The 23,001-nt window shown below is 38.1% G+C and overlaps 3 protein-coding genes across 3 annotated transcripts; all 3 read right to left on the bottom strand.

Annotated features, from left to right (window-relative positions):
- Positions 1-3,995, bottom strand: LOC105231934 (beta-mannosidase). Its single transcript, XM_011213460.4, has 12 exons — positions 3,734-3,995; positions 3,538-3,675; positions 3,015-3,369; positions 2,803-2,958; positions 2,644-2,740; positions 2,402-2,582; positions 2,225-2,335; positions 1,468-1,947; positions 983-1,404; positions 588-785; positions 345-527; positions 1-280 (listed from the first exon to the last, which is right to left on the bottom strand). Exons 1-12 carry the CDS (start codon positions 3,858-3,860, stop codon positions 17-19), a joined length of 2,712 nt encoding a protein of 903 aa, XP_011211762.3. The 5' UTR covers positions 3,861-3,995; the 3' UTR covers positions 1-16.
- Positions 3,996-4,142: 147 nt separating this feature from the next.
- LOC105231810 (beta-mannosidase) lies at positions 4,143-18,548 on the bottom strand. Its single transcript, XM_049450635.1, has 13 exons — positions 18,248-18,548; positions 11,004-11,147; positions 10,590-10,944; positions 10,372-10,527; positions 10,112-10,202; positions 9,863-10,040; positions 9,695-9,805; positions 9,313-9,487; positions 8,934-9,250; positions 8,438-8,856; positions 8,022-8,225; positions 7,773-7,955; positions 4,143-4,771 (listed from the first exon to the last, which is right to left on the bottom strand). Exons 1-13 carry the CDS (start codon positions 18,387-18,389, stop codon positions 4,430-4,432), a joined length of 2,817 nt encoding a protein of 938 aa, XP_049306592.1. The 5' UTR covers positions 18,390-18,548; the 3' UTR covers positions 4,143-4,429.
- A 3,156-nt stretch (positions 18,549-21,704) lies between these two features.
- Positions 21,705-22,583, bottom strand: LOC105231811 (uncharacterized). Its single transcript, XM_011213279.4, has 2 exons — positions 22,091-22,583; positions 21,705-22,023 (listed from the first exon to the last, which is right to left on the bottom strand). Exons 1-2 carry the CDS (start codon positions 22,377-22,379, stop codon positions 21,773-21,775), a joined length of 540 nt encoding a protein of 179 aa, XP_011211581.4. The 5' UTR covers positions 22,380-22,583; the 3' UTR covers positions 21,705-21,772.
- Positions 22,584-23,001: the final 418 nt, after the last annotated feature.

The following is a 23,001-nucleotide window of genomic DNA, read 5'->3' as shown; positions in this document are numbered from 1 at the left end:
TTTAATATTTTCACCTTTAGGAAATAAATTCATGCATTGTTTTAATTATCACATTCGAATTTTGTAGAATGATGCATTCTTCCGCGTTGAATATTACATTCACCTTCGTGGTGGGATTCGTTTGAACAAAGCCGTTTTGTGATAGCTTAAACTTTCCCACCTTCGGATGAATAATATCAATGAAGACGAAGAATGCTGGTCGCTTTACACCGATCTTCAAAGTATAGGCATTCTCGTAGGTCTGATCTTTTTCAATGCAGTGCATCCATTGTAGATCATACTGCGAAAAGCAGAGCGGATATACAAAAATAAATTCATACAAATAACATCATTAGGACACTCACAGCCAGCTCAGGATCGCTGATTCCTTCAGCGCTATTAAAGGACATTGGAAAGAAGTAAGTGGACGAGATTTCAATGGGTCCCCTATGTAGTATAAACTTCAAGAATGTGTTCTTTTCGGTGGTGTCATTGGTGAAAATCTTGCTTTTGGCGAGTGATTGTATGTGAGTTGCGCTGTTGCTCTTCTAAAGGTCCATAAAAAGAGGTTATATGGTGTCATTATTAAATAAATATGTAAATAGTACCAAGCTTGTGTCGATTTTGGTATAATTCACCGCGGTCAGCTTGTCATATTTGAAAAGTTGTACCGTTACATGCACAGTTTCGCTGCTCACTTCCAATTGGTCGCAAGCAATCGTTACATTAATAGCATTGTTGTTGGTGTCGGGTAAAGCAATGATCGTTATCGGCGCCAAGAATTCCTTAGACCAATAGTAAGCGAGCTGTGGTGAAGAAGAAAAATATATTTTTTTGAGAGCGGGGAGCTGCTTTATTGATTAAAGCCAAGTTTCTTTATAATTTATGGCTTCTTTTATGACGTCACATTAGCACATATTTTACTTTTTTCAATCGTGTCTTGATTTATGTTTAATGCGACGTCTTATAAGATCGAACTCAAAACAAATACCGAAACAAATACCTTATAATTGCCTAAGAAATCAATTGTGGACCAGGAGGGTGCGACCCAGACATCATTCAGCTGCCAGTAGAGTGCGCCCATGGTACGATGTTCGGTATTTCGTAGACTGCGGTACCACTCGGTTTCCACTTTTAGTGCCATTGCTTGTGCGATTTGACTGAAATAAATCAGTGCGTCGGTATAACGCGCGTCCTTCGTCAGCGGTAACGGCAAATTCGGACGTATCAAATTCACAATCGGCAGCATGGCCATGGGGTGATGTTGACGATGACGCATTATATCCATTAAATTATCCCCGGCCCTCATGCTGCGTTTCCAAGCTGCCGTGCGCGGTAAACTCTGAAAGCCATACTCGGAGACAAAGCGCGGCGTTGGGTAGATATTGACATTCCAACCGTTTTCGTGGACCACAAAGAAGTGGACTGCAATCCGTTTGAAGAGAGAGATTAGTTTGTTTATTTGTGTAATAAATTTAATAAGCATACCATCGCCATATTGTGCACTTTGCGGATCCGGCGCAATGTAATTGTACTTCTCTCCTCTTTTACCAATCGAAGGTGTTGACAACAGCGGCGAAACGCGTGCGGGATGTTGCATTGACTTTAGTTGTTGTATCACATTATGCACATATAATGTGCGGTATTCATGCTCAAAGCGCTTCTGTTCAACCAAAGTGCCGTACAGGTTTTGAGCCAAGGCCAATTCGTTCTCACTGTTGGCGGCCAATACAACCAAGCTAGGATGATAGGCGATGCGGTGTGCGTTTTGCACTATCTCGATGCGTACAGAGTCAAGGAAAGCCGCATCAACTGGATACATGGCGCTTGCGAAGGTCATATCCTGCCATATGAGCAAACCTAATGTGTCAGCGAGTTCGTAGAAAAGATCGGATTCATAAATGCCACCGCCCCAAATGCGTAACATATTCATATTGGCATCCCTGGCGGAAGTAAGCAGGTGCTTGACTGTGAGAAAGTGGACATGATAGAGTTTATAGATATTTTTCGGTAGCTTGTTTTAAAGATTTCAAACTGCTTTTAAGCTACAAACTTGTTTAGGTTAGGATATTCTAGTCTAACAAGAAAATATTGACCTCTAATCACAACTAATCGATTGACCTCTGACAGAAGATATCAAGTGGGTAAGCTATCGATTGATAAACTCCTTTCTCAATATTCATGATAGTTTCGAAAATTGTACCTAAAATGACTCAACTGTCGACTGTGACTAAAAAGTACTTACGTCGTTCGGGTTCTTGCATCTTCTCCGGCAGCACATGCGATGGAATATAGTTGGCGCCCTTTATAAAGATGTCCTCGCCATTTATGCGGAAGAAGAATGTATAGCCATTACCTAAAAAGCCCAGACGCAGTTACTCTTTGCGTTAGAAAAAAAGAAAATTTTTTTTAAAATTCCTACGATTTGCTTGCTCCTGTTCCACAAGTTCTACTGTACGAAAACCGATCCGAATTGACTTCTGCGAAACTGTTGGCGAATCTATATTTGGACCTTCGTTGCCTAGCCATGCATTGAGCACAAAATTGAAAGTGTATAGATTTTGGCTGCCAAAGCCATTGGGCCACCAAGCAATAACGGAGTTCTATAGATCGTTAGAGAATGTTTGAAAAACTATAAAATATATGCCAATTTGTTAAGCTTACCAAGGGAAAAGTTTGTGAAAACATTATAACGGGATTCTTACGCAACACGCGTTGCTTTGTGTAGTCCTTAATGATAACCGGCTCCTCCAAGAGACCACTAAAATGCAAAAAGAATACATTGAGTTGCCATATTTGTACATATTTCATTTGTGAACTCACAAAGCGTAGAACTTGAGCTCTGCAAAGAAGTCCTCTGATCCGCCCACATCAAGGTACACATACATATCGGCTTTCCAGTGCGTTTTCGTGCGGCTAATAACCACATCTACATCGCGAATGATCGCCACATCGTAGCATTCCAAATATACGCCTTTCCTGTGTTTGACAATGAGCTTAGATCCCTTAGAACTATGCAACCACTTTGAACTTACCAAATTCCCATGGAAGGTACTGCCGGCGCAAAGTCCCATGAAAAACTGGACTGCATCTTGCGCAGCATATTGACATTGCACTCGCCATGATAGCGATCTGAGGGACAATTCGGCGGATAGTTGGTCGCATTAACAGCGAAATCGGCGGCACGTTTCTTTGCCGCCAGTATCGGTGAGAATAGTTGTACTTCGATGACGTTGTCTTCGATCAGCAATTTGGTTATGTCGTAACTATAGCGCACAAACATGTTGTCGGTGCGCCCTAAGACATGGTTGTTCAGGCGAATCTCGGCGACGGTGTCGATGCCGTGGAAAGTCAAATTGCAGAGGTGCTTCGGCAAGTGATTGCGAGAAACTGTGCGAAAGAAGGTTGAATAAAAAGTCAGTGACCTAACTGAACAATATACAGAAGTATATGGTGGTCACTTCGATCTGAGAGTTCTCACTTTCAGAAACTTGGTAATATGGAATCAGCAGAATGTAGTATGAGCTTGATAATACGCATTCTCAGAGACATTTTTACCTTTAAATGTTCGCGTATAAGTCCAGTTATCCAGCGCTATCCAACGCATATTGATGTCATTGTAAGAGTTCAAAACATCCTCGCCATATAGCACACTATAGACGCCCGATGGCAGTTGAATATTACTTTTGCTTACCGCTGTAAGTAAAACCATGCTGAAGATTTCTTCAAATTTTCGTCGAACTTAAGAACTCACTCAGATTTTGATTTGTAATGCTCCAGTTGGCATTGAGATCTATAACTTCAACCAGCTCCGAGCGCGCGCCAAGGAGCAAACTTGCGAAACTAAGACTAAAGAGGACTGCTATCCTCATTAAAATCATATTGCTACTGATTTGTTAAGAAGACTCTTATAAAACTACCTTACCGCACCGTTAAACTGTCAAATTATGACTGCGAGCAAACGATTTGCAAAGCTTCCATTTATACGCGAACGAAATTGAAAGAAATGGTCGGGCTAAAACAGCTGTTGAATGTGCATTCGGCATTTTTTTTCAAATTCGCAGATAAAAATCAAGTAATTGAGGCTTAGAACAGTTGTCACGTGCAAATTTTGTTGGCCGCTGGCGCCGAAAACGATAATGATGCTAAGAAAACACTTGAAATTATTGAATCGAAGGCTTCGTTAATTTGCAGACACTGTGCTTTATAACTTAACAAATTTTATTTACAATTTCTATAATTTACAATAACAATAATAACACTTCATATAAACAGATTTTGTCATATTAAAACAGACACAACTGCCAATAAATCTCAAACACTTGTCAAATACAATATATCACAAACACGTACAAACAAACGCACACACTTAACACTATAAACACATATACTAGATCTATGTATATGTAGATCTTATGTATTAAACAGCAGTTTTCGAAATTTCGTCTTATCACAAGTCCAGTTTTCGGCGTCGCCGTCTTCGTGCGCTCGTTGCATTTTGCGCCTTTTTCGCCGCGTCTGCCAAGAGATATTGGTTCATGGTTTGCACTTTTATATTCTCATTCGAGATGCTCATACATTCCGACGCGTGCTCATATTCCAAATGCACGATTTTAACGGGATCTGCTTGTATGAAGCCGTTATGTGAGAGTTTATATCTCTTGATTTGCGGATGTACGATTTGTATGAACACGTACAGCGCTGGCGAATTGATACGTACCAAGAGACTATAAGCGATCTGGCGTTTTAGCGAGAGCGCGTCGTCATTGCAATATCGCCAGGATATCTCGACCTAAAAGATTTGAAAAAATATGTCAAATAGCGAAGGGGAACGAAATTTAGGAGTAATAAAAATAGCGTATAACATTTAGTTAGTGATCATGAAGTGCTTTAGAACTAGCAAAAAAATGTAAAGCTATTATAGTCTAGTCTAAACTAGTTGACTGCTCAGTTAGAGATTCCCAAAAGCTTAATAAAATGAGCGTTCTAAGGAGATGAAGGAAAAAAAAATAAAAAATAAAAATATAAAATGAATAGCTTAGTTAGCACGTTTAATATTGACACCCTTTATTATGTACTTTGTTTTATAAGGCTTTCATTGCCCCAGCTACCGCCTAAAATTTCGGAAACCCCTTCACAAGTAGTCAAGCAAAATCAGCTAACCTTTAGGTTAGGTTAGGTTAATCTGGTAGGCCAATAAGCCACGCATAGACCAGTTGGGTCCTTTGCGATACCAGGTAAAGTTCAGTTGCTAAGTCCAAGAGGAGTAGTCATCGTTTGGGATGCCTCCACTTGATCCAAATTTTAATAGACTCTGCGGCCTCATTATCTATAACTACTCTAGTGTATCATACTGTGGAAACCCCAGATGCTTACAGCGTAGTCTTGCTTTCCCTTACCCATCTTAATGTCGGTTCGTCGCTGCATTTAAATTTTGACCCCGTTAAGCCATCCTGTTCCATCAAATGACGGCATGAGTGCGTTTACTTCGGCGTCCATTGTCGAGAAGCGGACAGCCTCGTATCCCACCGACGTTAGGACAGATATCTCTGTCTGTTTCGTTCTTTTGTAGTCTTCTATTTCGAGTTTTTTTATTCGAGAGTCTCTACCCCTAGCGTTTTACACCTACCTAACAATGACCGTTGTATTATTCATTCACATACTTCTGAGAATGCATATAAAGCAGTACAACACTGCTGGATGATTGGGAAAATAAGTCAGCCTTTGCTAGGAGCCAGCTCTGTTATGACTCTGACACGAGCCAGCTTGAGATCAAGACATTGTAAACAGCAACACCCATTGTACAGTTGACATCCGCGCGAAGGATATAGCTGAGAGAATTTTTACCGACCAAGCAAATCTTTCACTCAGTGTACATTTTCTTCCCTCTTCTTCTTCTTAATTGGCGTAGACACCGCTTACGCGATTATAGCCGAGTTAACAACTGCACGCCAGTCGTTTCTTCTTTTCGCAACGTGGCGCCAATTGAATATTCCAAGCGAAGCCAGGTCCTTCTCCACTTGGTCCTTCCAACGGAGTGGAGGTCTTCCTCTTCCTCTGCTTCCCGCGGCGGGTACTGCGTCGAATACTTTCAGAGCTGGAGTGTTTTCGTCCATCCGGACAACATGACCAAGCCATCGCAGCCGCTGTCTTTTAATTCGCTGAACTATGTCAATGCCATCGTATATCTCGTACAGCTCATCGTTCCATCGAATGCGATATTCGCCGTGGCCAACGCGCAAAGGACCATAAATCTTTCGCAGAACTTTTCTCTCGAAAACTCGCAACGTCGGCTCATCCGTTGTTGACATCGTCCAGGCCTCTGCACCTTATAGCAGGACGGGAATTATGAGCGACTTATAGAGTTGGCTTTTGTTCGTCGAGAGAGGACTTTACTTTTCAATTGCCTACTCAGTCCGAAGTAGCACCTGTTGGCAAGAATAATCCTGCGTTGGATTTCCAGGCTGACATTGTTGGTGGTGTTAATACTGGTTCCTAAATAGACGAAATTATCTACAACTTCAAAGTTATGACTGTCAACAGTGACGTGAGTGCCAAGTCGCGAGTGCGACGACTGTTTGTTTGATGACAGGAGATATTTCGTCTTGCCCTCGTTCACTGCCAGACCTATTTGCGTTGCTTCCTTGTCCAGTCTGGAGAAAGCAGAACTAACGGCGCGGGTGTTGAGGCCGATGATATCAATATCATCGGCATACGCCAGTAGTTGTACACTCTTATAGAAGATGGTACCTTCTCTGTTGAGTTCTGCAGCTCGAACTATTTTCTCCAGAAGCAGGTTGAAAAAGTCGCACGATGGGGAATCGCCTTGTCTGAAACCTCGTTTGGTATCGAACGGCTCGGAGAAGTCCTTCCCTACTTAGTGCAATTCTCGCAAAATTTTTTCTGTCCTGAACCAAATTTAACGAAGTACGATATTTTAATATTAAGGGTCCTATAATCTATTTACATATGATTATGAGTTTAAAATCACATTCTCGTTTATTTGATTGAATTGTGGATAGTCTCGAAGGCTATCTAATTACAACCTTTACATTTTCCTTCATTTACTAACTACCGTTTACCAAACCAGCGAATTTCATTCGAGCATATTGTAGTCCCATATTAGGTGAAAGCTTTTCGGTGACCTCCTTCAGGTTGGAAATCACTCTTTACTTTCGATGTAATGTAATGTCTGATATGGGTAGGTAGTTAGTCTGGATGTCTGACGACGCACCTAGGTCTTTTGGATGCCCGTTGTGAAACTACCGGGACTAAAAACGCCTCACTATGTTATGTCCTCTCTGGACTACCCTGTGCAACTGCTGAAGTATGTCAGTTCAAAATACATAGAATATGTTCTATAGTCTCTTTTTATACTTCTTGACATTGTATGATAACTGCTGGGATGTTTGTTCCGTTGTTCAGCAAGTTAGGAATTGACTCCATCCATATCAACTAAATCTGTAACATGATTGCCGATTAAATATTGACAAGTAACCAGAGACATATATGGTAGATTCCACCTCATGCTTATCCCACACCTCTCCGGAAGGGAAGGCAATATTGGGGACCGAATTGAAGAAAACCGAGAACTTGCTAAATACTTTAGAATGCCCCTTATTGCATACGACCAATAAAAAAGACTCCTTCTCGAAACTCATTCTCGCAAGTTTCGATAAACAAAAAATACTCATTGATTAAACTGCTCTCTAAATAAGCCCTGAGTTGTAATGAACTCAGTTAAAAACTTCGCCTAATTTGGATACAACATATTATATAAAAAAAGTACTTACCGTTATTTTCGGATCAGTTATGCCCACAATGTTCTTCATATTCGTGGGCAAGAAAAATGTTGACGCCAGTACTTCTCCGTTAGTGTTACTCAGCGTAAATTCTAAAAAGCAGTTATTAACAGTGAATGGAGAAGATATGATTTCATCTAGCGGCACTGAGCGCATCTCCGCCGAATTTGTCTCCTAAAATATGAGAGATGTCAAAGTGATCGGTTAGTTGTATGACATTTGATTTTCGCTTGAACTCACCAAAACTTCATCACGAGTAATCGATTTTCTGCTAATCAATTTATCCCAATAGTAGAAATTTATCGTTTCAACATATTTGCGCGCATCAGAATATTCCGTGTACTCCTCTCTGATCAACGTTATATTGATGCTCGTATTGTTGGCATCATTCAAAGCGACTATATAAAGTGGAGCGAAGAATTCCTTGGACCAATAGTAAAGAAGCTGAAACAAAAGTGAAAATTCTATGAATTTATTTCATAATAAATTGGAAAATGTTAGATTTAAGGTAGAGCCACTCAATTGTAATCAACTAGAGGTTTAAGTTCGGGAATTTTTGAAATTCGTCGATTTGTTATAAAGAAGACGAAGATTCTTTAGATTCCATCAAGGTTAAACTAACCGTCGTCAGATAATCTAAAAAAAACCTAACGTACCTTAAAATTGCCGTAGTAATCAATGCTAGACCAGGTGGGGGCCACCCATACATCATTTAAATGCCAATAAATGGCGCCCATCGTACGACGAATTACGCTCTGACTGCGAAATACGTCGGTGGCTGTTTTAACGGCCATAGCTTGCGTAAGCTGACTGAAGTAGACCAAGTCGTTGATGTCCTGTTCCCAGCTGGAGGCACGGAATGGTATATGCCGTTCGATTAACTGCAACATCGGCGTCATACCAAGCGGGTTGTGCTGCCGATGTTTGATCAAATCGCTGATGCTGTCGTTTGTCGTCATTGTCAGATTCCACGAGGTGATTGCTGGCATACTCTGAAAACCATATTCGCTGACAAAGCGTGCGCGCGGGTATATATCTGGATCGCAACCATCGAGATCTTCCTCCCAAAAGTGCACTGTTTAGAAAAATTCGAAAGAAATACCATATTTTTGACTTAACTACTTTCTATAAATATATGTATGTACAACTAACCATCGCCGTAGTTGATGCTCTGCAAATCGAGCGGCAAGTCTTTCTTGTTCTCCTCAATACCCTTCGATGGTGTGGAGATCATTGGTCCAGGGCGCGGATCAAAGGAATTGCGTGAAATGACATTTAGCTCCGGTTTAATTGTGCCCATGAATAGTTGTTTGTACTCGTTTTCTAAGCGTTCGTATTCCAGCTCGGAGCCAAAATCATTTTTATGCGTCACCAGAAACAATTCGATCTCATCGTTGGTCACTATTAATATTAAGGATGGATGTGACGCGAGAAATTTGGCATTCTGCGATGTTTCAACACGTATTGAACTTTTTGAAAAAATGTTTATAGAAACTTTTAAATTTGGTGTGGAATTCAATTTTTTACTTACTCGAGGAAGAGGTCAGAAGCTGGATACGTGGCATTAGTGAATGCCATATCCTGCCAAACCAGCAAACCCAACTTGTCAGCGGTGTCGTAGAAGGTTTTTGACTCATAAAGACCACCGCCCCAGACACGTATCATATTCATATTCGCCTCCTGAGCCGAACGCAAAATGTATTCCACTTTGTTGAGAAAATGTTTCCATTAATGACTTATAATTTTTTTTTCAAGAAATGTTTGATAGAAGATAAAGGTTATGGCGCTCTTGCTGTCAGTAAGCTGTCGATAGCGCCTCGCTAAACTGACGTCACAAAAAACAAGTATGCATGCTACCTTCCCAATCTCAATCTGCTATTGTACTCTCTATCAACTATAAGTTTTAGACTCACCGTTTTCAGCGTCATCATACTTCTCGGGCAATATGTCGGCGGGTAGATATGTCGCACCCTTTATGAAAATTGGCACACTATTGACCTTAAAGTAGAATGTGCGACCCTGTCCTGAAGCACAGTTGTTGTTTTAAATATATTTTATATTACTATTGTAAAGTTAAACACCTTCTTCGGGATCCTCAACTAATTCCACAGTTCTAAAACCAATATAAACTAATTTTTCTGAAACCGTTTTTGCCAACAATTGTGGCTTGTCTGTCTTAGCCCAACAGTTCGCGGACACAAATATTGGGAAGAGATTCGGTTCGCCATAGCCATTAGGCCACCATAGTTTGACCGATTCCTACAAGTTCAGTTTTGCAACTTTTGAGATTATTTAGGGTTAATTAAAGGTTAAGGTCTTGCAAAGCTCACCTTGGGCACCGGTACTTCGAATGAGACTTTAGGCGCTTGGTAACTTATAGTTTTTAGACCAACGTCATGTGGATTTTCATCTAATAGGTCGCTGCAATGTCAATCAAGAATTACACTAGACGTTAGTTTAAGAATTCGAAAATAAGTCAAATCGGATTAGTGGTTTAACAGTGACTTCGTTTGGTCGAAAAAAGGTACAATATTGAAGATTTATCTTCATAGTTCGAGCTTGCCTTGGAACTATACAGGTTTTTACTTACGGTGCAAATAAAGTAATATTTCCAAAGAAGTCATACGATAGACTCGTATCAAAGAAAGCATGCACATCCATGATCCAGTGCGTAGTATTAGGCACCACGGCAATATCGACTACACGCAAAATGGCGACCTCATAATACTCCAAAGCTATAGTTTTCCTACAAATAAAATATCTTATTTCCATAAACTTCAAAGAGCAGATCCAATGCCAGTGACCTACCATATACCCATTGAGGGCACTGCTGGTCCCACATCACTGCCAAAACTCATCTGCATCTTACGCAACAGATTCCGATGACATTCGCCTCTAAAAGACTCCGGTGGACATTCTGGTGGCACTTTAATCCATGGCGCTTGTTCGTTCGCCAGCGCTTTGGCTCTCCAAATAGGTGATTGGATTTCTATTTCCAATATATTTTCTTGCTTTAACAGACGCAGCACATCGAAATTGTAACGCATGAACATATTGTCCGTTTTGCCAATATGTATGCCATTTAGTCGTATGGTCGACACTGTGTCAATGCCGTAGATCGTCAGATTGATCGCGTTTACATTAGCAAAGTCTTCTTCTTCGACTAGAGTTAATCGGTTTATTAGTTATTTAGGTGTTCATGGATTGAGATGCTTATATTACCATTAAAATGCTTTGTAAAGGTCCAATTATCGTAAGCGATCCAACGCAGATCTACATCGTTTTTCGACTGCAATACATCACCGTATTCTGAGCTCAGCGCCGAGTAAACACTTATGGGAATTTTGAGTCCTGATTTTGTTATTGCTGCGAGTAAGGAGAGCAATAAGTTATTAAGTTATTTCATAATATTTGATATTTCTTTTCATAAAGATATACATACAAATGTATAATATGTTCTTTGAAACAGACGTCAACATTTCTGAAAACTGACTTCAAGCAAAATTTTTCGAGTTTGTTTGGTTTTAAGTATGTATTGGGACGTTTTCCTCATTTGGATAGTTTATTTGAGTAACGAAATTAAACAGGTTAAAACCCCTTTTGTAATACTATAAGCTTCCTTAAGCAATTTTAGTATCTAATGCTTCATTTTTTATCCAGTTTTCGTTCAACATATCTCAGCAGGTTCCAACAACACTACTTTATACAAATCATATTAGACTACCTAGGATGGCCTGTTCAAGGGGTTACATGGGTTTCTTCGAGCTAAGAAACAACATTTTTCAACAATTCTTTTCATATAAAAATGTAATATTTTATTGGAATTTTTCATTGTTAAAAACATACACTATTAGTAAAGGAATTCTGAAATTTTTGGAAAAAAATATATTAAGCTCGGTCACTGCGACGCCATTTCCGGTGACCCCTCGGAAGAACGATGGGGCCACGTTGGCAGAATAACTCCTTACAGGATCATCTAAAGTAATAGGTGTTAAAACCTTAACTTCGAAGGGGGAAAACTTAAAATTGGATTTTTGGCATTTTAACAAAAAACAAAAAAAATGAAAATTTCAGTGAAAATTTCGCGAAATTCTGCTTCTCAAATAGTTGTAATGGAAAAAATCCATCGTCCAAGTCTTCAAAAAATTTATCTCAAAGACTTGTGTTGAAATTCATGAAGATCGGTTGAGCAGTTCTCGAGAAATCGTGCCAAGCGACTGCAAAAACACGGTTACAAGAAAAATGCATTTAAAGCCTATAAGTTTTCAAGGCTGTATCTCCGAAACTTTTACTCGGATCAACTTGAGAATTTAGGAGAATATTTTAGAGTATTGTCGAATATAATAAGACAATAAAAATTTCGATTTTTTGAAACCCGTAAGCCAATGTAACCGCTTAAAGAAATTTCGCTTCAGAAGCTCTTTTGTTATACCAAATACTATTACAAGGTGCTTGATCATTAAATTTTGGTTCAATATTACTCAAGTATTATCTTTGATATGATATTCACTTAAGTGTTTTTTTTTTGTGATCAAATACTTAATTAATGAAATACTTGTCAATCACAAGATAACTGTTATTAAACATGTAAACACTTTAGCGTTTAAGATACGAAAGAAATAGGGTATTTTAAGAGGTTTGTTGGTGGTATCAAAAGTATTTTTCGAGTTCATTTTGAACATTTGTGTCTTCAGATATCTCCAAAGAAAGTCGGAGGTATGAGAAAATGTACAAAGTGACCAAAAAGTTGGGCGACGTATTATTCTTAGGTTGAAGATTCAGGTTTTGAAATTTTCGAAAGAAATTATTGCTTTCGAGTCAATAAAAAACTTTGAGAACTATCGAATAACTAACTATTTGAGTTTCAGAAGTAATTTAATAAATATTAATGTGCTAAAATGTATGAAAATATAGCAATACAAATACCAAACTATAAAAACAAGAAATTAGTCTCCATTACCTTGAGGTTTATATCTCAAACTCTGGAAAGTATAAATGTGAGAAGTCATAGCCATGTTTTGATACTCTGTTCTAGTGTGTTCTAGTGAGGGCGACCATATTTCACGGAGTAAATGGTAGTCAGAAAGGGCAAAGACTGGGCTATAAGACCGGTGAGGTGAAGTTCACAGCCACTGTTTTCCAAATAGATTTTAGCCAGTCTTGCAACTTGACTTGACACCGAATGATTTATTTTTATTTGTGTACGAAAAAAGAGGCAATTGTTGCGTTCAAAATTCATGCTTTGATGATTTTCAATCTAAGTGGCAAACGTGTTTCAAAGATTGGTTCAAATTTATGCAAAAGTATACATATAGATCTTAATGGAGAATATTTTGAAAACAATTAAGCAATTTTCAGTGATTAAAATATGTTTTTTCTCTAATCCTGAAATATAAAAGCAACGTATTTTTAGTGGTTAATCACTTCATTCGATTTGACTCTTGAAGAAGTACCTACACTTTCACTGAATGCTAATGATTCATACATATTTGTATAAAGAAACAAAAATATCAGAAAATATTGACGAATAATAAAGAAATCGGTATTTGCTAAATGCATCGGAATATATCTTTATGACAAACAAATACGTATCAGGGGAGTACTTTTAATGCATGATTTTACTATAATAAATAATTTCGTATAATCCGTAGTTCGATTGTTTTTTTTTATTCAACTTAGTTCCCTTCAAGGATTATACTCTAATTATAATGACCCTTCAACTTTTCGATAAAATTTTTGCAGTAAAATGTGTTCTTTGTTTCTTTTATTCTTCTGAGCGAGCATTTTGGAGAATACGGTGGATGTGGAATCCCAATTAATGAACTTTTGACATCGTTTCGAGTTTTCTTACACTTAAATATTCGTGAATGATAAGTTCATGATTTACAGTAGATATCTTTTCAAAATTATTTTGTGGACTTTTGTGATGTGAACAAATGACAAATGAACAAATGGGTTTTTTTTTGGCAAAATCAATTTATTTTATTCAAAATAGTCGGCTTTTGCACGGTCCAAAAGCATGTCGAACGAGTGTTTTAGCTCATTGGCCGGTATAGTCGCCAGTATGCCGGTGCAAGCCTTTTGAATGGCCTCTACGTTTGTATAACGCTTTGCAAATGCATTTTTCCTAAAAGGAAGAAGTCGCACGGTGCCATATCAGGTGAATATGGGGAGTGGTTAATGGTTAAAATGTGATTTTTGGTCAAATAATCGGTCACAAGCGTCGATCGATGAGATGGCGCATTATCGTGCAACAAACGCCAACTTTCATCTTCGCGTTATTCGGGCCGAATACGTCGAATATGGCGCACCAAACTCTTCAAAACTCCAAGGTAGAATACCGCATGAATGTTTTGGCCGGATGGAATAAATTCTTTGCGGACAATAGTTTGGAATCATAAAAACAAATCAGCATTGTCTTCACTTTTGACTTCTCTATGCGCGATTTTTTGGGTTTCGGCTCGTCCGGTGCCTTCCTTTCAGCACTCTAGCTTTTCGTTTCGGGATCATATTGTACGTTTTGTCATTGGTGACGTTTTGTCACCAGTCACAATATTGTAAAAGAAGTTTTGGTTCTTTTTGACCTCTTTAATGAAGTCTTTTGAATGTTGGATTCTGAGCAATTTTGGTCGTCAGTTAATTTGTGCGGAACAAATCGTGCACACACTTTTCGTTAGTCCAAATGTTCGGTCAAAATGCGATAAATCGATGATTTGAAGATATTCAATTCCATTTTCATGAATTCCAATAATGATTTCGGTTGATTTTTGATGCATTCACGCACAGTTTCGGTGGAATTTTCGGTGATCACGGATTTTGATTGGCTCACATGTGGATTTAAGTTTTTACGACTACTTTGAAAACGTTGAAACCACTCGTGCACTCTGCTATGGGATAGGCAATCATCGTCATAAACTTGTTTCATCAATTGAAACGCTTCGGTAAAAGTTCTATCAATTTTAAAACAAAATTTAATGTTGGTTCTTTGTTCGAAGCTTATTTTCGCAGCATTAACATAAACATACTGGACTCACTGAACAATCGATAAAGTTATCAGATTCTAACGCACCTGTCGACATATAGGTGGCCACCAGGGGGCTCACACCTTGTAAAGGGTGATTTTTTAAGAGCTTGATAACTTTTTTAAAAAAAAAACGCATAAAATTTGCAAAATCTCATCGGTTCTTTATTTGAAACGTTAGATTGGTTCATGACATTTACTTTTTGAAGATAATTTCATTTAAATGTTGACCGCGGCTGCGTCTTAGGTGGTCCATTCGGAAAGTCCAATTTTGGGCAACTTTTTCGAGCATTTCGGCCGGAATAGCCCGAATTTCTTCGGAAATGTTGTCTTCCAAAGCTGGAATAGTTGCCGGCTTATTTCTGTAGACTTTAGACTTGACGTAGCCCCACAAAAAATAGTCTAAAGGCGTTAAATCGCATGATCTTGGTCCATTTCTTGAGATGAATTGTTGTCCGAAGTTTTCCCTCAAAATGGCCATAGAATCGCGAGCTGTGTGGCATGTAGCGCCATCTTGTTGAAACCACATGTCAACCAAGTTCAGTTCTTCCATTTTTGGCAACAAAAAGTTTGTTAGCATCGAACGATAGCGATCGCCATTCACCGTAAAGTTGCGTCCAACAGCATCTTTGAAAAAATACGGTCCAATGATTCCACCAGCGTACAAACCACACCAAACAGTGCATTTTTCGGGATGCATGGGCAGTTCTTGAACGGCTTCTGGTTGCTCTTCACCCCAAATGCGGCAATTTTGCTTATTTACGTAGCCATTCAACCAGAAATGAGCCTCATCGCTGAACAAAATTTGTCCGAAAAAAAAAAAAACCGAACACTGATTTTGGTAATAAAATTCAATGATTTGCAAGCGTTGCTCGTTAGTAAGTCTATTCATGATGAAATGTCAAAGCATACTGAGCATCTTTCTCTTTGACACCATGTCTGAAATCCCACGTGATCTGTCAAATACTAATGCATGAAAATCCTAACCTCAAAAAAATCACCCGTTACAATAACTTCGAAAAGCGTTTTACTCAAAATATCGCATACCCACGTAAGCTCCCTTCGCCGGTATTTAATTAGAAAAACTTTATTTACCGTGATTCCCTAATAAAGCGTATAAAAATGTTCGCTGTAAACAAGCCGCCTTATCGAAACTCCCATGGCACGATTATTAGTGTTCGAAAGCCACTCAATTAAGCACAGAGTTGACATACTACAAACAAACAAAAATTTTCTTATCTTATCGGCGACACACTTGAATGTTCCAGCCACTTTCTACACTTTGACACGATACTGATTAATGTTATTGAGTATTGATCATGCTGCTTAACAAATATACGGTATGTCTGTATATAAAACAAACTGATAACGCCGATGATTTATCATAAACGGAAGGATATGACGTAGATATCTCATACTCAAATCCAATGCTGATTGTATATAGTATATTGTTAATTGTCAATATTATTGATGATTACTTTTAAAGTAATTGGTTTATATTTAATACTTGTTAGAGCTTATAGTACTTATTTTTTAAGTATTTGAAGTTGATCCGTCAAATACTAGTTTCGATGATATGAGCGTTTATTAAGAACTTTTTCTCTTAAATTCTTCTCGACTTTCAAAATTTTAAACACTTTTTCTCGAAACATTATTCTCACAGTCTGTAAGAAACTTTTTCCAAAACGGTTGGACCGAACGACTTGAAATTTTTACATAATCGTCTTTGAAACATTTGTCGGGTATTGTTGAAAAGACAAAGCTCTTTTGAGAATAAACTCAAATCACTCTGAGGTGTAAGGTTTTCACAAAGAACGAATTTTCTTTAAGGGAGGCGGTATTTTGTCAAAATCAAAGTTTTGACTAGTCTTTCGATCATTATCTCTTTCATCTATTGAAATAATTTTTTTTTGTTTTCACTTGCAACTGGATAGATTTTAGATAGATAGAAAATAATTGAGGTTTTGCACTGTGATCTATGGTCTATTGTGCCCTCTTCTATATCACATATGGTCACTAAGGTCCAGCACTCTGAACAATTCCAGGAGCTTAGAGGTGATGCGATCTCTGTCCACATAGTCGGCCTTGAGTCTGCTTCTATAAATTGCTGGGTAATCTAGAATCATGTGTTCTGAAGTTTCCGGTTCCATCCCTCAAAACCGGCAGTTTGCACTATGATAATGTTGGACAAGTGTGTTTTGAACCTGCAGTGCCCAGTATGTATAGAGCGCGACAAGGAGACGGAGTTTGTCTTGGGGAGGTTTATCATATCTATAACCCATTTTAGGTTGTAACCTTCCAATAGTAATTTGCCATGGCGCATTCCTATTTCCTGTTGCCAATGTCATTCTCTCTTCACTCTCTGTTCCGTGTGTAGCAACTACTGTGCTCCACACTAACTGGTGTGGAGCTCCATCAATATGCATGGTTCTGGCCCCAACATCTTGGTAGCTTCTGTAGAACGGTCTAGTTCGTAGGCCAGCTTATTGACGGCTACCCCTTTCCCCGACATCAAGACCAGATGTACACGGTTGCAAAGGCAGTTCAGTCCTTCTATGTACTCCTTCACCAATAGCGATTTGACTTCATAAGCTGAGATCGCTTTAAGTGCCGCTTGATTAGAAGGTTGAGCGTAGAATTACTCCACTCCGCCTTACTGCCGAGAGTTATTTAAAATTTCTTTGTGAAACTTACCGTCTTCGCTACGCCGTTTCTTGGAAGAAGGACCAGTGTTTTGTCTTCCCCTAAGGCCTTCATTTGTTGAGACGATAAGTGGATATAACCCAGTAAGTCATTAATTGATTTTTCGTGTTATCTATTAATATATCACTTTGGCTAACTGAAATTTGCTACCGTTTTTCGTAGAATCACCATTGCGCATTGTACATATAAATTGCGTTGATTCAACACCAAATTAATTTGAGCACTCTAAATTGTTAGATATTTTTTGATTGCTACATTGGATCACTACGTTTTTGGGGAAAGGTAAAATCTCACACTTTATTTTCAAATATATATGGTATATATATATGCATGGAATATGTATACATACATACTTGTATACATACATTTTACAAAGGTTTGCCGAAAAAGTAAACAAAGCCGTTATCGCAGAGGGTGTGAAATTAAATCGCAAAAGTGTTTTTGCATATGAAATCATCGCACAAAAATCAAATTGATTCGATAAGTTACACTGGCTGAGATTTACATGAGCACTTTGAGGTTATCAAGATTTGGCGCTTACAACAACCAAATTAGTATTAAATTTACTTTTTTGAAGAAGACTGGACAGTGAAATCTCACACTGTACGCCAGCCTTTTTGTTCGGTCAATAGAGTTGTTCGCTTAATAGAGCGTCCGTTTAATAGAGCTTTCACTGCATATACAAAATATTTATCAGACACGTGCACCCTTTTTTTAATTTCTCTTGAAATCTTTCACTTACAGCCATTTTGATTGCTCAACGTCCACAAAGTGGTCAACTCCACTACACTAACTTTGTCGCCACACGCCAGAAAAATATTTGTCAGACCAAATAAAGCGGTTATTGCATATAAAAGTACACTAAAAGCAGCAAACATTTTCATTATATTTCTACAGATAACGCATTTCGGCAACAATTAGTGCAAAAAATACAAAAAAGACAAACAAATATCAGAAAAAAAAGTTTTTTTTTTATCACGCGTTTGAACAATTTCTAATTGGAAATCAATCGACTTGTCGGCGCGCAGTCCCGATATCAACTAATAGACTGATTACGGAGTGCAAAAGTATGGGCCTCAGGTGCCTATGAGTGGTATGTGTATATTAGGGTGATTCAAAAAAAAAATTTTTTGTTTTTTTTTATTGGTACTCGGAAAAATGGGTTCCTAGACACCTCTAAGAAATCCTCTCCAAATATGAGTTTTTAATTGTAACGGGAAGGTCCTCCGCCTAACGGTTTTCTATTTTTTCTTATTATCAGATAGAAAAATTTATATCTCGCTTCCAACTACTTAAAAAAATATCTTGTTAATTAGGTTTTGTAGGAAATTGAATGCTCTAAAATATGGTCTCTTAAGATTTTTTCATAAACCCAACCGTTTAAAAGATATTAACAGTTGAACTTTGATTATTTTTGGTAATATTTTTTATTTCTTATTAATTTTATAACTCAATGAAAAAAAATTATTATGAATAGGTTTTTGGAGAGGATTTCTTAGAGGTGTCTAGGAATCTGTTTTTCACAGAACCAAACGAAAAAAAATAATTTTTTTTTTGATCCACCCTAATATGCATTGATGTTTGACGATGAATATCTCGTAAACGCTTAACTTAATCGAAAAATCATAGTAGACCATTTTTATAGAGCAGTAAATTTCCTACAAAACTATGTGTTTCATTATTCATAATAATTTTTTTTCATTGAGTTATAAAATTAATAAGAAATAAAGAATTTTTCCAAAAATAGTCAAATTTCAACCGTTAATATCTTTTAAACGGTTGGGTTTACGAAAAAATCTTAAGAGACCATATTTTAGAGCATTCAATTTCCTACAAAACCTAATTAACAAGATATTTTTTTAAGTAGTTGGAAGCGAGATATAAATTTTTCTATCTGATAATAAGAAAAAATAGAAAACCGTTAGGCGGAGGACCTTCCCGTTACAATTAAAAACTCATATTTGGAGAGGATTTCTTAGAGGTGTCTAGGAACCCATTTTTCCGAGTACCAATAAAAAAAAACAAAAAATTTTTTTTTTGAATCACCCTAGTGTATATACTCGTACATTTGTATGTAATTAGGAGTACATAATTGTTATTGTTTGTATTTTATATCAACTTAATTGACATATCGCAATCGAAGTGATCGAATGCCTAATTTAAGATTAAAATGAAGTACTCATAATTACCGTCGGAGAGTGTGGAAAAATGAGCGGGTTTCTTGATACATTTTTGTATTGAAGGCTTTCGAAAAAAATGAAAACAAAGTGAACTGTTTTACCATAATTTGCCTAAACTTCATTTCTTTCGATGGGGATGCTAAAAATATCGTTGTGATTATTTTTTTTTGGGGAAGTGTAGATATAGTTTTGAGGAATTTATCATATTTTGTTTTCTCTTTTACTCCCACTCATATACGGCAGAGATTAAAGTGACTAAGACAACACAGACGCTCCAGTTTATGCTGAAATACGATCTCCATACCTCTTCTGCACTTTTTCCATCGAATGTTGAACAAAACCTTATGACCTCAAAGGCAACTGTGGTCAACTTTTTACTGCTCTCCACTTTTTTGGTTTGATAACTTGTAAAGAGTCGCCCGACTTAAGTAATTAAGATAAAAATTTTAAGCTTTGAACTTCATAATTATTCGTAGTAGTTCAAAGTTTAACAAGGAAGTCTCTCTAGATTAACATAACACCTTATAACATTTGATCCAAGCGAAGGTACTTTTTTCAATAGCCTTTTTTGGCAGACACCCGTGAGTCGTGTCAAGTTGTCATGTTATGTTTGTTCAATATGGCGTGGCATTTCATCATGAAAAAACTTACGCCTGAACAACGTTAATTACAAATCATCGAGTTCTGTAAAGAGTGTGTTTCGCGCGCTTCGCTAAACGTACGGTCAACATAATCGACCTACAGAGCATATTCTTAGTAACGCCATCAGCCATACTGAGACCCAGCATTCATTAATGCATAATATTTGACCGAATAGACCACGTCCAGCGCGCAGTAAAGAAACTAAAACAGCTGCAGCTGAGAGTGCACATGAAGACCATGGAGAGTTGATTTGGTGCCATTTTCAGCAACTCGAACTAACTTATGGAATGATAAAAACGTACAAAATACAGCATGTGCAAGAACTGAAGATCTTCGACCTTCCCAAACGACATCGCTTGGCTCTATGTTCCAAGAAGAGCCGACGTTTTCGTGACAAATTTTGTTATGTAAGTATGTAAACAAGAAAAATTGCCGCATTTGCGACAAAGAGCAATCTGAACAACTTCAAGAGTTGCCATTTCTTTCAGAAAAAAACGGTTTGGTGTGGTTTGTGGGCCGGTGGAATAATCGATTAATTTTTTTTTTCAAAAATAATGTCAGTGAGAACGTAACCGTCACTACTATTTGATGCCTGAAATTGAAGCTGGTGATCTTGGAGACATTTGATTTCAATCAGACGGCGCCACTTCCACACATCATATCAATCAATGGATTTATTGAGAGAACCCTTCCGTGAGCAGATAATTTCACGGTTTGGGTCGGTAGATTGGTCAGCAATCCTTGGAGCAAAACAGCACGCGTGTTATTCGCCAGCTACCTGTCGAGCTGCTCGAACGCCATCGAAAATAGGATTCAACGGATGGTCCATTTGAGACGTAGCCGCGGCCAACATTTAAAAGAGATAATCCTCAAAACAAAATTCCAAAGAATGTTCTTTCGAAGGATAATAATCATTTCCCCATAGATTTGAAGTTTCTGTATTTTTTTTTTTTAACTAAGAAACCTCGAAATGGATGACCCTTTATAATATAAACTTTTAATATAAACTCTACCCTCGAAGTCATATAACAGAAGGCTGTTCGTACCACATCGTACTGCAATTTTCAAATCGAAGTCCGTATCGTCCAGTCTTGCTTACTCTTAGCATAATACAAAATTTTGCATTGCTTTGTTCCAAGATTTATGGGGGATACGTATTTCTTCACATTAATTGCTTTCTCATACATCATTGGGTATTTCTAAGATCCCGCTATTGCTCAACACATTTCTTCGTTATAAATATGGTACAATATAATGAATTAATTATAAGCACGACCGATTCTATAAAAGTTTTCACTTTTAGTCGCTGTTCCAGTACTTCCTTACTATAAGTTTCTTCAAGCTTTTTCCTTAATTTAGCAGAAAGTCAAACATATCATTGCTTAGTTCAAACCATTTATTTTATACCTCATCATATCAATCCACATAAACAACGATTCTTATTGTCAAACCGAAAACACGTCAGCAATATAACGGAACGTATTTGTTTTATAGGCGGTCAGCTGTAGACCAATAGATCCATAACCCACACCGCCCTCAATTACACGACAATCCAAATCATTGGAGGTCATCCAGACATCCACTTGCGCGAACGCGATCTCATAACCAGTGCCCGATTTGGGGCAACGCAGTTTTAAGTTCACATCGTGCGGTGTCTCCCAGCGCGTGTTGTCCTCGGCGAAGCACATAACGTTCTCTGCAAGAACGCAAATTCTAATTTATTACCATACTTTTAATAATCTTTAAAATTTTCTTGCACTTACGGGTGCGCTTTTTGCCCACCGTGCAGAGGTAATGATACTCGTTGTTATCGTCCAAAGTGCTGCTGATGTCCATGCGTTGTGCGATCATCTCGAATTGCGCTTCGCGTTGCTCGGTGGTGCCATCGGCCAAAGGCGTTGTCGTCGCTGCATTCGCTTGAGGATCCTTTGATGATTCAATGACTTCCGTTGTAATGGAAATGGGTTTGGTGGTTGTTGGCTTTGACGTATCCGCAGCGGTGGCCACACCAGCCAATAGCACGCACAGCAAAAATTTTGTGTAGGCAAGCATTTCTTTCGTTAGAATTATAGTACGTCGGTTCACAGCAACGCGGCGACCAATGTCAACTGTTGTCTTTGAGGTCTCTTCTTTTACTTTTATATCAGAATTTCCTTACCTCTACTGACACACATTCATGTATACCTAAGGAGAGGTGCGCGCCATGGCTTTTAAGTGTGCCAATAGTTGGTCGAAAAGAGTTCTTTTCCTGTATGTGGCAATAAGTGCTTGCATTCGCTCGCCCACTTACCTACTTGTTTATGCAACATTATATGTATATTTTAAATTACGACACAGTATGTAACAGCAGTTAGCATTTAACTTATCGGGAAAGCACCGTTGTGTTTTGGAATTCGCCCATATACCCATGAGTTGCGCTAGAAGTGGAAGCTCCGCTGAGCATGGCGCTGTTGGGCCTAGATCACACAGCGCAAGTGTCATTGCACCGGAAAATGTTTTATTACGATCGATTAGCCATATACGAGCAGTGCTTCTCTACTTCTTTGTACAATTATGGTTAAGTTTATTGTTATTTACTTAAAACGTTGGGATATGCTTTACCTGGTTACTTTAATGTGCGAGTAAATGGGTACTAAGTATTTATAAGTACATATATAAAAATAGAAAAGAACGA

Source organism: Bactrocera dorsalis, chromosome 2 (genome assembly GCF_023373825.1).
Source record: "Bactrocera dorsalis isolate Fly_Bdor chromosome 2, ASM2337382v1, whole genome shotgun sequence".
Taxonomy (NCBI): Eukaryota; Metazoa; Arthropoda; class Insecta; order Diptera; family Tephritidae; genus Bactrocera; species Bactrocera dorsalis.
The sequence above is the reverse complement of the archived record's forward strand: the minus strand, read 5'-3'. Positions and strand labels throughout refer to the sequence as shown.